This window comes from Lissotriton vulgaris, chromosome 8, assembly GCF_964263255.1.
Source record: "Lissotriton vulgaris chromosome 8, aLisVul1.2, whole genome shotgun sequence".
In the NCBI taxonomy this organism is placed as follows: Eukaryota; Metazoa; Chordata; class Amphibia; order Caudata; family Salamandridae; genus Lissotriton; species Lissotriton vulgaris.
In genome coordinates this window covers 51,282,225-51,298,127 of record NC_141696.1, presented here as the reverse complement: position 1 = coordinate 51,298,127, position 15,903 = coordinate 51,282,225, and the positions used below count along the sequence as shown (strand labels likewise).

General features: G+C 51.2%; 1 protein-coding gene across 1 annotated transcript in view; it reads left to right on the top strand.

The window, feature by feature from the left end:
• The window catches only part of LOC147693361 (transient receptor potential cation channel subfamily M member 2-like), a 1,943,547-nt gene that overhangs the window by 1,903,905 nt on the left and 23,739 nt on the right, over positions 1-15,903 (top strand). Inside the window, exon 30 of the mRNA XM_086933684.1 lies at positions 506-616. Within this exon, the coding sequence (XP_086789810.1) occupies positions 506-616 (111 nt within the window). The remainder of the gene's footprint in view (positions 1-505; positions 617-15,903) is intronic.

The window sequence follows — 15,903 nt, the reverse complement described above, 5'->3', positions numbered from 1 at the left end:
CTGAAAAAAGCATAATTTTCCCAAGTTTTTTCAATGTTTTTTTGGGAAGAGTGAACCCCTCAAAAGCCATGGACATGGTAATAATGCTTGACTTGAAAGTATTGGAATATTTAAACAAGTGCTCATTCAGAACCTCTGCATTCTAAGTCAATACATGAAGACATTTTACTGTCAAATGCCCAATGTGGTCCTCCACAAAGCAGAGTCTCCTTCATAGATTTAGGGGCAGCATTCAAAGTTCACCAATGGCCTCGGATTCATACATATGTTGAAAGAAGGTGAACTGAAAAGAGTAAATAGAAAATGCAAATGATTAAAATGAGCTGTCAGGAGGCTAGAACAAGGAACTAAGAGAGAGTCATAAGAGAAACCAAACACATATGAAAGTCGAAGAGTAAGACGGAGACAAGATAAGCAGGAAGAATTGGAATTTCATAATACTGTAGTGACCAATGAGCAGCATTTCAATGGTTTACATGAATCTTTATGGTGTTTCTTCCTTTAGGTGTACAGAGGCTACCTTGATGACCCCAGGAACACGGACAATGCCTGGATAGAGACAACTGTTGTTCATTTGCACTTAAGATCCCATGCCCAAGTAGACAACTTGATACAGGTAGGATCTTTTCCAAAAAATACACCAACACAAACCGACCACCTGGCTGAAAATGTCTACTATTTACTCTGCGCATGTTTTAAAACTATAGTGATCAGTGTCTGTCTACCAACATTTTTCAGTACTTCAGCAGCGTTTATTCATGCCACCAGAATAACCCACTTCAGTAAAATTCAAAGTCACCTGAGCTTAAAGCAACAGGTTTTACTTGTCTCTACGCACACTTTCTTTTAAAGTTTTTTTTAATAATTCTTTTTATTGAGTAACATAGATCAGCAAAATAGCATACGATAGGTTGACATTATACACATGAGAGGAACTAACAATCAGTCACAATATTGATCATGGTGTGGGTGAGCTGAGTTGCAACAGCATCTTTTTAAGTTTCTTAACTGTGTTTCTTCATCTGAGCTCATTATGTCATACCCCTAAAATATCTAATGGGGTTGTGTCTCCTCCTGCAGATGTTCTTCTTACAGGTTCCTAGGACATTTGGCACAATTTCCATGGGCACCCTCAACAAACTCACAGCTAGACATTCTTCTTGATAACAAACACTGAGATTGCGTGAAGAGACTGACTATGCCCATTGACTAATGCAAATCCCAGGTGCGGTGGCCGACATTGCCTTGAATTACCTGTGACAAATTATACTACGACTATGGATTGTTAATCAGCATTTTATTATCAAGATCAAATCCTATGACTGGGTCTAAAGAGAAGACACAGTGTATAATAAATAGGAATCCAATATATAAGATAAAGCCCTGAAGAAGTCCCAAGACGGGACAAAACTCGTTTGCTACTTTAAGAAATACTTAATCTTTGAAAAGAATAACATTTGGAAACTTAAAAAGGTGTCTCCATGGACATGAGTTTGATCGAGTTAAATGTGATACCTTGAAATCGATGCACTATTGAAATTGTTTGATAATAGTGGGTGCTGATCATTCTATTGCTAATACATGTGTGAATTCTTTTCACGTTTTGGGGAATAGAAGGCTTTTTCTCCTGATCCTTGCACCACTCGGATACTATCCCTACAGTGTAACAAGTGCTGTATTTTAAGTCTAAGGTCTCTTTGTAAATCTTCATCATTTTTCAGTACTTCAGCAGCATTTATTCATGCCACCAGAATAACCCACTTTAGTTAAATTCAAAGTCACCCGATCTTAAAGAAACAGGTTGTACTTGTCTCTAAGCACACTTGCTTTTAAAGTTTTTTAACTGTGTATCTTCATCTGAGCTCGTTATGTCATACTCCTAAGCTATCTAAAGGGGTTGTGTGTCCTCCTGCAGATGTTCATCTTACAGGTTACTAGGACATTTGGCACAATTTCATTGGGCGGCCTCAACAAACTCACAGCTAGACATTCTTTTCCAAATGGACCTGATAGCATGCTAGCCACTGGTCATTTGAGCCTGTGACCTCCTCAGCCTAGTTCCCTGATGGTAAGTCACTTATGATAGAACACTTAGTGAAACCAGGTTCTAATGCTTAATAATTTCTCTGCAGATTCTTCTTTGAAATATCTCCAGCCACAGGCGGGTACCCTGGATAAACATTGTGTGCTATCAAAGAGAGGGCATTGAATTTGACACTGGTTTCAAGTGACTGTATGTGATGACACCAAGCATGTAAATGTTGCCATTTTGCTGGAAGACCATCAGTTCCCTTTTCTGTCTGTATTTGTCAGGATTCTAGAATGTGCTGGTCCCCTGTCAGTGTATCAAGTCGGTTTGACTATGATAGGCTTTTTGTCTTTTTTTTTGTGCTTTTGCAATTTTCCCAACATGATTAAATGGCCTTTGGAATTTAAGATGTACAACAACTGAGTGTATGAGGGCTGATAGGGTCCTTTAGTGAGGCAGGAAGTTATTATGGCATGAGCAAATGTTAGAAGGGGCGATCCCAGGGGCCAGGATATTCTCTCCCGACCACCCCGTGACCCACCTCTCCCAGAAATACTGCTGAGTCCTAACGTGGGGTCCTCGCCGGGGAGGACTCCGGGTCTAAGATCGTACACGCTGAGCTCACACCACACTTACGAACGGACACCACACTGTGGATTTCAGTAAGCATGTTCTTTATAACACAGTAGAGTTTTAGGCAAAATGAACACGTATTTACAAGCGATCGAGGGATCGTAAAGTCTTGGTTGTAAGGAGTAGGGAAGCGGGACAGTCTCAGTATTGGGCCAGTACGAAGCGTACCCTGCGCACAGCTCTCAATCCTCGAGCCGGGGTATACGGGCAATGGAGGTCGTACTGGCTGTTCCACTCACTTCTTCTCGAGCCAGGTCGTGTTGGTATCGTCGATGGTCCAGCCGGACCAGAATACTCCTCGAGCCACGACGAGGTCCGCAGGGCTCGATCCGGAGTGGACAGAGTGTCTGTCAGTTCTTGAGGAGCCGCGACGACGTCAGCAGGGCTCAGGGTCTTCAATGAATGTCCTTAGAGTTTCAAGGACGAGCCGCTCCAAGGTCAGCAGGGCTCCGAGGTTCCAGTTCCTTCTTCACAAAGATGAGCCGCGACAGCGTCAGCAGGGCTCGATAGGTCCAAAGTTCAGTCTTCTCCACAAGGGTTGAGCCGCGATCAGATCAGCAGGGCTCTCTTGTCCAGGATACAACTGCCCGCTAGTTCTTGGGTGGCCCTTGATATAGCGCAGTGGCCCTTTGATGTCCGGACCCTCGCAGGCGGAGATCTCATAGCTCGGGGCTGGTCGTCAGAGTGTGCCGGAGGCTGGCCCTTTGATCCTCTTGAAGATGCGTCCGGGGATTCCCAGATGCCCAGCAGGGTCTGGAGCCAGCTCTCGGGGAGGCCAGAGGTGTGATCGAAACCAGCCCACAGGGGAAGGCCAGAGGTGTGAGAGAAACCAGTCTCCCAGGGGAGGCCGGAGGTGCAATTGAAACTCTTTGGTCCTATCTCACTCAGGAAGCCCTCTACCCCCCGGCGGGGCATGGCGCGTCTGCAGCCTAAGTGTCGCGGGGACCGGGGTCGGGCAAGGGCTATGGAGCCAGGGACCTCGGGAAGGGTAACAGCAGCCGGCGGCCCTGTGGGGTGATGCAGTTTCTGGGCGCCCGGTACCGGGAGGAGCATTAGGGGATGGTCGTCCGTTGGTAGGGTCGTGTAGGGAGCGGGGCAGACAGGGAACGGGACGGCCAGGGGTTTCGAGGTGCAGGGCTGGGCTAGCGGGGCGCTGAGGAACGGGGGAACCACGCCACGAGGCCAGATCCAACACACGTCCCCCCCAGCTGAAAGGGAGAGAGAACTACCCATCCCCTTGGGGGTTCTCTTCACTGAGGCGGAAGAACCGGGACTGGCCGTCCGCGTTGGCGTGGTCAGCACCTGGACCGTGCTCAACAGTGAAATCCATCCCCTGGAGGGAGATGGACCAGCGTAGCAGTTTGGGGTTTTCTCCTCTCATTTGCATTAGCCACCGGAAGGACCGATGGTCGGTTTGGACCCGGAAGTGAGTACCGAACAGGTAGGGCCTCAACTTCTTCAGGGCCCAAACCACCGCGAAGGCCTGCCCCTCGATGGTGCTCCACCTTTGCTCTCGAGGGAGTAACCTCCGGCTAATGAATGCCACTGGCTGGTCTAGGCCTTTTTCATTCATCTGAGACAGGACCGCTCCGAAGCCATGCTCGGATGCGTCCGTCTGGACCACGAACTCTCTTGTGTAGTCGGGGGCCTGCAGTACTGGGGCGGTACACATGGCGACCTTCAATTCTTCAAACGCCTTCTGGCAGGCGGGGGTCCAGCTAACTCTCTTCGGCTGCTTTTTGGAGGTCAATTCTGTGAGGGGGACTACGATGCTACCGTACCCCTTTATGAATCTTCGATAATACCCCGTGAGCCCCAGAAAAGCCTGCGCTTCCGTCTGGGTCGTGGGGGCCTTCCAGGCGACGTTGCATCAATCTTGGGTTGGAGGGAGCCACTAGGCCGCTCCCCACCTGGTGCCCCAGGTAGACCACTGACCGTTGTCCGATCTGACATTTGCTGGCTTTGATGGTGAGGCCCGCTCGACACAGGGCTATCAACACCTCCCCGAGGTCCAGTGGGAGCTGAACACCGCAATATCATCGAGATATGTGGCGCTGAATCCCTCCAACCCAGCCAGTACCTGGTTAACCAGCCTCTGGAAGGTGGCGGGGCCATTTTTCATTCCGAAGGGCTTCACCCGGAAGTGGTAGTGGCGATCCGGGGTGGAGAAAGTGGATCTCTCCCTGGCCCCCTCTGTGAGTGCGATTTGCCAGTCCCCGCAGGTCAAGTCGAAGGTGCTGAGATAGTGAGCAGACCCTAGGCTGTCGATGAGCTCATCTGCTCGGGGAATGAGATGTGCGTTGGTTCTGGTGACTGCGCTGAGCCCGCGGTAGTCCACACAGAACCTCAGCTCGGGAACAGCGCCGGGGGCGGCCGCCTTCGGAACCAGGACCACGGGGCTTGCCCATGGGCTGTCAGAGGCCTCGACCACTCCCAGGGCTAGCATCTTAGAGACTTCGGCCATGATGCAGGCCCGGACTCAGTCAGGGACACGGTAGGCTCTGTGCCGTACCGGAGGGGTGTCCCCAGTGTCCACATCGTGGACGCACCATCTGGTGATTTATTTATTTATTTATTTATTTATTTATTTTAGCGATTTCTAAAGCGCCTGGTGACCCAAGGGCATCCCCGCGCTATGCAACTTGAATCCTATTGAGAGGGGAGGTAACCGAAGGGAGTTATTTGGGAAACAGATGGGTCTTTAGTTTTTTGTGGAAAGCAAGGAAGTTGGATTCCAGTCTGAGGGCGCGAGGGAGTGCGTTCCAGCCCTTGGCCGCCTGAACGGAGAATTGTCGGCCTCCTGTGCGGGCTTTTTTGAATCTGGGGATGCGGACTAGATTCTCATTTTGAGATCGTAGCGATCTGGTTGCTGTATAAGGAGTGATCATTTTACTAAGGATCGCTGGACCAGATCCGTTGTAAAGCTTGTGTGTTGTACACATTGCTTTAAAGTGCACCCTTTGGCGCACGGGGAGCCAATGCAGGGTTTTGAGGGCTGGCTTGGCGGATATTCTGGAGGGGGTGTTGGTAATCATGCGTGCTGCCGCGTTCTGTGTCCGCTGGAGTTTCGTGATGGTAGCCTCGGGGGCTCCCAAGTAGACCAGATTGCTGTAGTCCAAACGGGACAACACTAGGCCCTGGATAAGGAGCTTTCTGGACATAGGTGGGAGTAAGGGCAGGATTTTACGGGTCATACGCATGAGCCCAAAACATGTGCCCGAGGTTTTGGTTGCCTGGGTTTTCATCGTAAGCTGTGGCTCTAGCCACACCCCGAGTGTCTTGATTTCAGATTTAGGGGGGGGAATTTCTCCGAACACATCGGGCCATATTGTGGGAGGGATAGTTGTCCATTGCTTGCCGAGTAACATTACCTCTGTCTTAGTCCCATTCAATTTCAATGATGATTCGTTCATCCAGTTGTGGATATTTATGAGGCAGTTAGTCAGATTTTCAGGATGGTCAATCAGCTGGGACAGGGAGACGACTAGTTGGGTGTCGTCAGCGTAACTCACCATTTTGATGTTAAATGGTGTTACCACGTCCTCGAGGGGGGCCATATAGACATTAAAAAGCGTCGGGCTTAGGGAAGAGCCCTGGGGGACGCCGCTAGTGAGTGGGAGGGTGGATGAGTGGTGGCTGTCATCCCACACTTGAAAAGTGCGTCCTGTAAGATAGGATTCGATCCATTTGATAGCTGTCCCGGTAAGTCCTGCATTTGCCAGTCTACTCAGAAGGACACGGTGGTTGACCGTGTCAAAGGCTGCACTTAGATCCAGGAGGATCACTGCCACTGATCCTCCTGAATCTAGTAAGCCCCTTGCCTCTTCAATCACTGCAAGGAGAGCGGTGTCCGTTCCGTGGCCTGGGCGAAATACGGTTTGGGATTGTCGGAGCAGTTTATTCGTTTCAAGGAACTGGGATAGTTGGATGTTTACCAATTTCTCGGTGACTTTACTAATGCCAGGGAGTAGGGATATTGGCCTATAGTTGGACAGGTCCGATGGATCTAGCTGGGGTTTTTTTAACCCCTTCGAAGCTAATGACGAGCTGGGCTCGTCATGGCGCTTACCTGCCGTGCGCGGATGACAAGGCCAGCTCGTCATGAATAATGGTCATTTTCATTCTGCAGCACAGGACGGGAAAACGCCTAGCAGCCATGTGGTTAAGAGTGCTTTGACCACAGCACTCTTCCAGCTGTCGGGGACGGTTCCGTGGGAAAACGAACAGTTGATAAGGTCCGTAATGGTAGGGACAATTACTGAGGCTACGGTCTTGAGGAACCTGATAGGGGCTGGGTCCAAAGGGGATCCACTTTTCATTTTTACTAGGGTTCGCTCAACTTCTGCGGGGGTGACAGGTCGGAAAGTCTGAAGCGATGGACGACAGATGCTTTCATTCGGTTCGAAGGAAGTACTACTTTCCGTGAGGCTGGGGGAGCTGGGGGGAGGGAGGGAGGCCAGGATGCGGGTGATTTTCTCGTTGAAGAAGTTGGCTAGCTCATTACTTCTGTCAACTTTGGGGGTGTTGGAGGAGGAGGTGGTGGGGACCTTGGTCAGCTCTTTGACGATCAAAAAAGATTCTCGGGCTGAATTGGATGCTTCTTGTATTCGTGTGTTGTAGTAAGAAGCTTTGGCTGATTTGATAGCCTCTTTGTAGAGTTTGACCGCAGACTGGTAGGCTTCTTTGTTGGCATGTTGCCAAGTCTTTCTCCAGAGTCGTTCGGCCTTTTTGCAATTTTTACGAAGTGTTCTTAGTTCTGCGGAGTACCATGGTGCTGAGCCATGTTTGCCGTTTTTATTTTCCCTATTTCTGAGTGGGAGTACAAGGTCTAGGGAGAAGGTGATGCAGTCTCTGAATCTTCTGTCTGCCGTATTTGGGTCTTCGGCCTGAGCAGGGATGTTTTTTTCCAGGGTCTGAGCCCATTCGTCCGTGGAGAGTCTGGGCCAGGTCCTATCCTTACTGAAGGTAGGGGGTGTACGGTTTTTCGTGAAGGTTCCAGGTAATTGGAAAGAGACCAGGAAGTGGTCTGTCCAAGGGAGGGGAAAGGCCTCCTTTGCTAGCATTGAGGACGAGTTGGTAAATACAGGGTCTAAAAGGTGGCCCTTGGTGTGGGTGGCTCCGGAGTTTAATAGACGGATATCGAAAGCCGCTAGATCTTGAATCAGATCATAGGCTACCGAGTTGGCCGGGTCTTCTAGGTGGATGTTCAGGTCTCCAACTATCATATAGTTTGATAAGGAGTGGGCCTGAGTTGTGACTAAGTCCAGAAGCGAACAGGTGAAGGGACCCGGGATGCCGGGAGGGCGGTAAATGAGGAGTCCTGTAAGAGAGGTGGTTGGGTTGAGTGTGACGGTAAAATGCAGACTTTCTGCGTCGGTAATCTGTGCGTCGTAGGTTTTACAGTGGAGGTGTTCTCGATGGATGATGGCTACCCCGCCTCCTCTGCCTAGAGGACGGGGTAAGGATTGAATACAGTAGCCCTGTGGTGTTGCTAGGACCATGTCTGATTGTGAATGAGGGCCGAGCCATGTTTCCGTGAGGAAGAATATATCAATTCCATGATCTTCTATGATGTCGGCAATCTGAGTCGCATGTTTAGGAAGTGAACGGCAATTCAGAGAGGCAAAGTTAAGGGTGGCGGGTTTGCTGGGTTTAGTGGGTAGCGTGAGCTGCACTGGTTTGCATAAGGAGCAACGAGTGAAAGGTCCCTTGAGATTATAGATGTAATCACAGGAGGGTGGGGGAGGTCTGAGGCTCAATAGATCTCTGCGGGAGTACTTTATAGTTGGGTGAAGGGATTCGGGCAGGGGTTCTGGCCCTAGGCCCGGTCGTGCGCGGACGGGCGCAGACGGGCTTGCCTTAGGCGCGCCTTCGGCGCGCAAACGGCGCTCCCGCTGCGCTCGTCCGCTGCGCTGGGGAGGTCGACACTTTTGTAATGGATGTGATGGGCGTGGCCTCGCAGTGGGCGTGGCTATGCCTTTGGCGCGCTGGCGGTGATGGCGTTTCCCTGAAGGTGGGGGTCTGAATTAGCGCGTAGCAGCAGTGCTTTCAGCCAGGTGAGCAAGAGCGTTTTGTGATTAAAAGAACAGTAAATTTCGTGACAGTTTTAAAAAGTGAAGTTAACAAAACCTCCGGCTTTCCGCCTCAGAGGGGTTCCAGTTAATGAGAATCGTTGCGCTTTCGAGCGTTTAAGTAGTAGGTCGGTGGGCGTGGCCTCGCAGTGGGCGTGGCTACGCCTTTGGCGCGCTGGCGGTGATGGCGTTTCCCTGAAGGTGGGGGTCTGAATTAGCGCGTAGCAGCAGTGCTTTCAGCCAGGTGAGCAAGAGCGTTTTGTGATTAAAAGAACAGTAAATTTCGTGACAGTTTTAAAAAGTGAAGTTAACAAAACCTCCGGCTTTCCGCCTCAGAGGGGTTCCAGTTAATGAGAATCGTTGCGCTTTCGAGCGTTTAAGTAGTAGGTCGGTGGGCGTGGCCTCGCAGTGGGCGTGGCTACGCCTTTGGCGCGCTGGCGGTGATGGCGTTTCCCTGAAGGTGGGGGTCTGAATTAGCGCGTAGCAGCAGCGCTTTCAGCCAGGTGAGCAAGAGCGTTTTGTGATTAAAAGAACAGTAAATTTCGTGACAGTTTTAAAAAGTGAAGTTAACAAAACCTCCGGCTTTCCGCCTCAGAGGGGTTCCAGTTAAAGCCGGGGATGAGAGAGAAAAGGTCAGAGAACTGTCCCAGCAACTGGCAACAGTCTTCGCATTGCTCTCGGGTGAGGGAGGAGGAGAGACTCACTCCCTCTACCGAGCCATCTTTTTCTTTTGCACACAGGAGATCGGAGAGAGGGTCCGTGTCCTCTTCCGCTCCGTCGTCGGTGGCGAGGTGCAAACCCAACTCGGACCGAACAAAGTGGGGTTTGAGGCGGTTCACATGGAGGACTCTCAAGGGGTTCCTGGGAGACTGCATATCTATGAGATAGGTGACTTGGCTTTTGCATTCCACCACTTTGAAGGGCCCGGTCCACTTGTCCTGAAGGGCACAAGGTTCCACCGGGGCCACCACCCAAACCTGCTGGCCGGGCTGAAACTCGACCAGAGTGGCATTCTGGTCATACCAACATTTAATTTCTTCTTGGCTCGCCTCGAGGTTTGCCTCAGCAAGCTCCCGGAACCTCGGAGTCTGGTTCCGGAGGGTCAGAATGTATCGAAACACATCTGGGGGTGGATACTGGGGTGCCGCTTCCCAACCCTCCTTGACCAGGCTGAGGGGCCCCCGGACGGGGTGCCCATAGAGAAGCTCGAAGGGGCTGAACCCCAAGGATTTCTGGGGGACTTCCCGGGAGGCGAACAGGAGGCAGGGTAGGAGGATGTCCCACTTGCGCCTCAGGGGCTCCTCGAGACCCATGATCATTCCCTTGAGGTGTGTATCACTTACAACGCAACTTTTACGTCGTAATGCTGTTACAACGCAGCTATTACAACGCAGGATCCATTACATCGGATGCCATTACAACGCATGGAATTACATAGCAGATGGTATTACAACGCATACCATTACATCGTAAGTATTGGTAAGTATATAATTTTTTTTTAATTTTATTTAATATTATATAATTGATTTAATTATTATTAATTATAAATAAAAATATTTATTTATGTTTTTAAATATTATAAATTAAATATATTAATTTAAGTAATTTTTTAAATAAGTATGAGTATAGGAGTATATGTTTTGGGGTACTGAGGTATATGTTTTGGGGTGTTTGGGTATTTTTAGGTTTTAGGGCAGGGTTTGTGTTTTGGGGTACAGGGGTGTTTTTAGGTTTTAGGGCAGGGTTTGGGTTTTGGGGTACAGGGGTGTTTTTAGGTTTTAGGGCAGGGTTTGGGTTTTGGGGTACAGGGGTGTTTTTAGGTTTTAGGGCAGGGTTTGGGTTTTGGGGTACAGGGGTGTTTTTAGGTTTTAGGGCAGGGTTTGGGTTTTGGGGTACAGGGGTGTTTTTAGGTTGCAGGGTTTGGGTTTTGGGGTACAGGGGTGTTTTTAGGTTTTAGGGCAGGGTTTGGGTATTGGGGTACAGGGGTGTTTTTAGGTTTTAGGGCAGGGTTTGGGTTTTGGGGTACAGGGGTGTTTTTAGGTTTTAGGGCAGGGTTTGGGTTTTGGGGTACAGGGGTGTTTTTAGGTTTTAGGGCAGGGTTTGGGTTTTGGGGTACAGGGGTGTTTTTAGGTTTTAGGGCAAGTTTTGGGTTTTGGGGTACAGGGGTGTTTTTCGGTTTTAGGGCAGGGTTTGGGTTTTGGGGTACAGGGGTGTTTTTAGGTTTTAGGGCAGGGTTTGGGTTTTGGGGTACAGGGGTGTTTTTAGGTTTTAGGGCAGGGTTTGGGTTTTGGGGTACAGGGGTGTTTTTAGGGTTCAGGGGTAGGTTTGTGTTTTGGGTTAATTAAATTATATTTACCATTTTTAAATTAATTAAAATATATTTAATAAATTAAACTAATTTTATTACATTAATTACATTTTTAAATTAAATTATTTAAATTAAATAAATTATTTCAATTAATTTTATTTAATTTCAATTATAAAAATATGTACAATAAGTTAATTTTATTTTTTTAATTAAATTAAATTATTTCCTTTTTTTATTAAAATTACATTTATTAAATAGATATTATTTTATTAAATTAAATTAATGGCTATTTTAAAATATATTTTAATTAAATTAATTAAATTAAATTAATTAAATTAACTTAATAACATTTTTTTTAAAAAGGTATACTTACCTATACTTACGATGTAATGCCATGCGTTGTAATACCATCTGCTATGTAATGCCATGCGTTGTAATGGCATCCGATGTAATGGATCCTGCGTTGTAAAAATTCCGTTGTAACGGAATGCGACGTAAAAATCTGCGTTGTACTGACACCAATCCTTCCCTTGAAGGTGCGGTTCAATCGTTCAACCAGGTCGTTACCTTGGGGGTGGTATGGGGTGGTGAACTTGTACGTTACCCCACACTGTTGCCACAGGGACTTCATGTATTTGGAGATAAAGTTTGTTCCTCGGTCGCTCACCACTTCTCGCTGGAATCCCACCCGGGAGAAGATCCCCATGAGAGACCGCCCCACTACGGGGTCCGTCACCGTCCGGAGGGGAATGGCCTTGGGGTACCGGGTGGCATGATCCACCAAGACGAGGATGAACCGGTGGCCTAAGGAGGTCCGGGGGTCCAGGGGCCCCACGATGTCTATTCCTACCCGCTCAAAGGGGGTACTGACAACGGGGAAGGATTGGAGAGGAGCCTTGCGCTTCCCTCTGCTCTTCCCGCTGGCCTGGCACGTGGGGCAGGACTTGCAGTGGGTCTCCACATCGGCGCGCATACGGGGCCAATAAAAATGAGTGACCAGGCGGTGATAGGTTTTGTCTTGCCCCAGGTGTCCCGCCAGAGGCACATCATGGGCCAGGTTCAGGAGGAAGCTGCGGAAATGTAGGGGTACCACCAGCACTCGGGCTGACCCTAGTTCGGAGGACTTCTGTTCACTATACAAGAGGCCGTTTTCCCAATAGATACAGTGGGAGCCGGACTGGTCACCGGCAGCCTGGGCGGCGGCCTGCTGCGGTGGCCCAACTAGAGAAGGACAGGAGGTCTGTTCCCGGCAGAATTCCTCTCGGGAAGGTCCTCCTTCCTGGCGCCACTGGGCTAACTCAGGGAGGTCGTCCAAGTTCGGGGTCTGTTCGACGGGAGGGCCTAGGGGACCTGCGTCGGGATCAATTTCTTTGCCGGGGGGTAGTTCGAGGACCTTGGGTCGCTCACTGCCCTTCGGGTCATCAGAGACCGGGCTAGGGGTCTCTGGTTCCACCCCCCTGGGGGCGGACATCCTGGCAGTCATGGCTCGTGTGCTCACACAGGCCCATTCGGGCAGGCCCACCATCTCTAGGTGAGTCCTTCGCTCCACCTGCTTCCACGGGGAGCTCTCCAGATCGTTGCCCAGGAGACAGTCCACGGGCATGTCGGTGCGGACCGCTACTCGTAAGTCACCAGAGACTACCCCCACTCAAACGGGACCTGAGCTATTTGGCAGGTGCGGACGGAATTGTCGGCTGAGATCACCCTGCAGGAGGCATGGGGGATAATCTGGTCTTCTGTGGCTAGGTGACATCGCACTGCGGTGATGCTTGCTCCTGTGTCTCGGAGGGCCCCTATGCGGTGCCCGTTGACGGTCACCTGTTGGCGGTACTTCTCAGTGTTGTCGGGCAGGGGGGCTCCTGGGACCATCTCCCTATCCCCGAGGGAGACTAATGTCATGGCTGCGGACTCCCACCCCTCGGTGTCCTCTATCTCTTCCTCTTCTAGCGCTACTGTGGCTATCTGTCGCGCGGGGGACTCGCAGCCGCAGGTTTCTTACTCAGGGGGCATTAGGGATCACTGGCATAATGCCCTGGTTGCTGACATCTGTAGCAGCCTATGCTGACTCGGGGACCCTGTCTACTTGAGGGGGGCCCTGCTCTAGTCACGGGAGGAGAGCTTTGGGACTGGTTTCGGGGGGGGGGGGAGACTACGCTGGGGCCCAGACTGGGACCCTCGCTGCCTACCTTGACCTCCCCCTCCTTTCTGGCGGAAAGATCCTTGTTCGTTTCGGCCATAGTCCCCCACGGGCCCCCTAGGGATTCGGGTGTTCACCCAACGATCGGCCTCCACAGCAGGCTTCCATGGGTCTGTCAATTTGCTGTCCAGAAGGTGCTGTCTTAGCTCCACAAAGCAGTTTGTGGATAGGTGTTCATAGGCGATGAGGTCGAATAGTTCTTCAAAGGTGGTAACCTTGCTGCCCTTGATGCACCCTTCTAAGGGCCGGCTGTAGAAATTCACGTATTCTACCCATGTGGTGACGGGGAGCTTCTTGCAGTCTCGGAACCGCTGCCGATACATCTCGGGAGTGAGCCCATATCGGGATTGCAGAGCATCCTTCATGTGTTGGTAAGAATTCAGGACGGCGGAGGGCAGGTCCAGCATGGTGTCTCTTCCCTCGCTGAGGAAGCGCCCCCACAATCCGGCCCCCCAATCCTTTTCAGAAACCCGGTGGGAGGTCATGGCGACCTCGTACGCTTTGAACCACTGCTGGATGTCATCTCCCTTGTAGTACTCTTTTACTACATCCTTGGGAATGTGTACTTTGGTCTCCACCGGGGAAGGGGTTTCTCGGTTCCCCGGGGGTCTGGTCTCTTCACTTCGTGCTTTCAGCTCAATTTTCTTTAGGCTGCGCTCATGCTCAAGCTGAATTTTCTTTCCCTCATGCTCCCTCTGGAGCTTCTTTTCTTCTAGTTCCCCTTGTAACCGCAATTGTTCGACGGCCAACTTTTTCTCGGCCAGCTTGAGCTCTCCTTCTATCTTGAGGCGCGCTAGCTCTAGCTCGTGGATTCGGGTTCCCTCTCGGTCTGTCAGCTCCTCTTGTGACAGACCCCTTTCCGTGCTGGGATTCCGGGCCAGGGAGTCAGTTCTCTCACCTTCCCGGGCGTTGGGTTCGGTCTGCGGCCCTCCCTCTCTGTCGTCTCCTTCTGGTGGGGGGAGGGAGCCCCGGACTCTACCCAGGCTGTTAGGGCTTTCTGGAAGTCTTCCTTTGTGCTCAAACCTGTGGTAGCGATGTGAAGTTCCTTGCAGAATTGTTTCAGTTCTCTGTGGGTATAATCCTCCAAAAGGTCCTTTTGGAATGTGGGCTTCTCGCTCGTTCCGGTGGAACTCATGATTGCTTTTTTCTTCTGTTGTTCTTGTGTCTTCGTTCAGGTAGTGTGTCAGCCGTTTTCCTGTACGATCTCTAGACGTAGGCTCTTATCCCGTCGCTTGCCACCAATGTTAGAAGGGGTGATCCCAGGGGCCAGGATATACTCTCCCGACCACCCCGTGACTCACCTCTCCCAGAAATACTGCCGAGTCCTAACGTGGGGTCCTCGCCGGGGAGGACTCCGGTTCTAAGATTGTACACGCTGAGCTCACACCACACTTACAAACGGACACCACACTGTGGATTTCAGTAAGCAAGTTCTTTATAACACAGTAGAGTTTTAGGCAAAATGAACACGTATTTACAAGCGATCGAGGGATCGTAAAGTCTCGGTTGTAAGGAGTAGGGAAGTGGGACAGTGTCAGTATTGGGCCAGTACGAAGCGTACCCTGTGCACAGCTCTCAATCCTCGAGCCGGGGAATACGGGCGATGAAGGTCGTACTGGCTGTTCCACTCACTTCTTCTCGAGCCAGGTCGCGTTGGTAGCGTCGATGGTCCAGCCGGACCAGAATGCTCCTCGAGCAGCGACGAGGTCAGCAGGGCTCGATCCGGAGTGGACAGAGTGTCTGTCAGTTCTTGAGGAGCCGCGACGACGTCAGCAGGGCTCAGGGTGTTCAATGAATGTCCTTAGAGTTTCAAGGACGAGCCGCGACGAGGTCAGCAGGGCTCCGAGGTTCCAGTTCCTTCTTCACAAAGATGTGCCGCGACAGCGTCAGCAGGGCTCAATAGGTTCCAAAGTTCAGTCTTCTCCCCAAGGGTTGAGCCGCGATCAGATCAGCAGGGCTCTCTTGTCCAGGATACAACTGCCCGCTAGTTCTTGGGCGGCCCTTGATATAGCGCAGTGGCCCTTTGATGTCCGGACCCTCGCAGGCGGAGATCTCATGGCTCGGGGCTGGTCGTCAGAGTGTGCCGGCGGCTGGCCCTTTGATCCTCTTGAAGATGCGTCCGGGGATTCCCAGACGCCCAGCAGGGTCTGGAGCCAGCTCTCGGAGAGGCCAGAGGTGTGATCGAAACCAGCCCACAGGGGAAGGCTAGAGGTGTGAGAGAAACCAGTCTCCCAAGGGAGGCCGGGATTGCAATTGAAACTCTTTGGTCCTATCTCACTCAAGAAGCCCTCTACCCCCCAGCCGGGCATGGCGCGTCTGCAGCCTAAGTGTCGCAGGGACCGGGGTCGGGCAAGGGCTATGGAGCCAGGGACCTCGGGAAGGGTAATGTCGGCCGGCAGCCCTGTGGGGTGATGCATGTTCTGGGCGCCCGGTACCGGGAGGAGCATGCAGGGATGGTCTTCCGTTGGTAGGGTCGTGTAGGGAGCGGGCGGACAGGGAACGGGACGACCAGGGGTTTCGGGGTGCAGGGCTGGGCTAGCGGGGCACTGAGGAACGGGGAGAACCACGCCACGAGGCCAGGGCCAACATGCGTCCCCCCCAGCTGAAAGGGAGAGAGAACTACCCATCCCCTTGGGGGTTCTCTTCACTGAGGCGGAAGAACCGG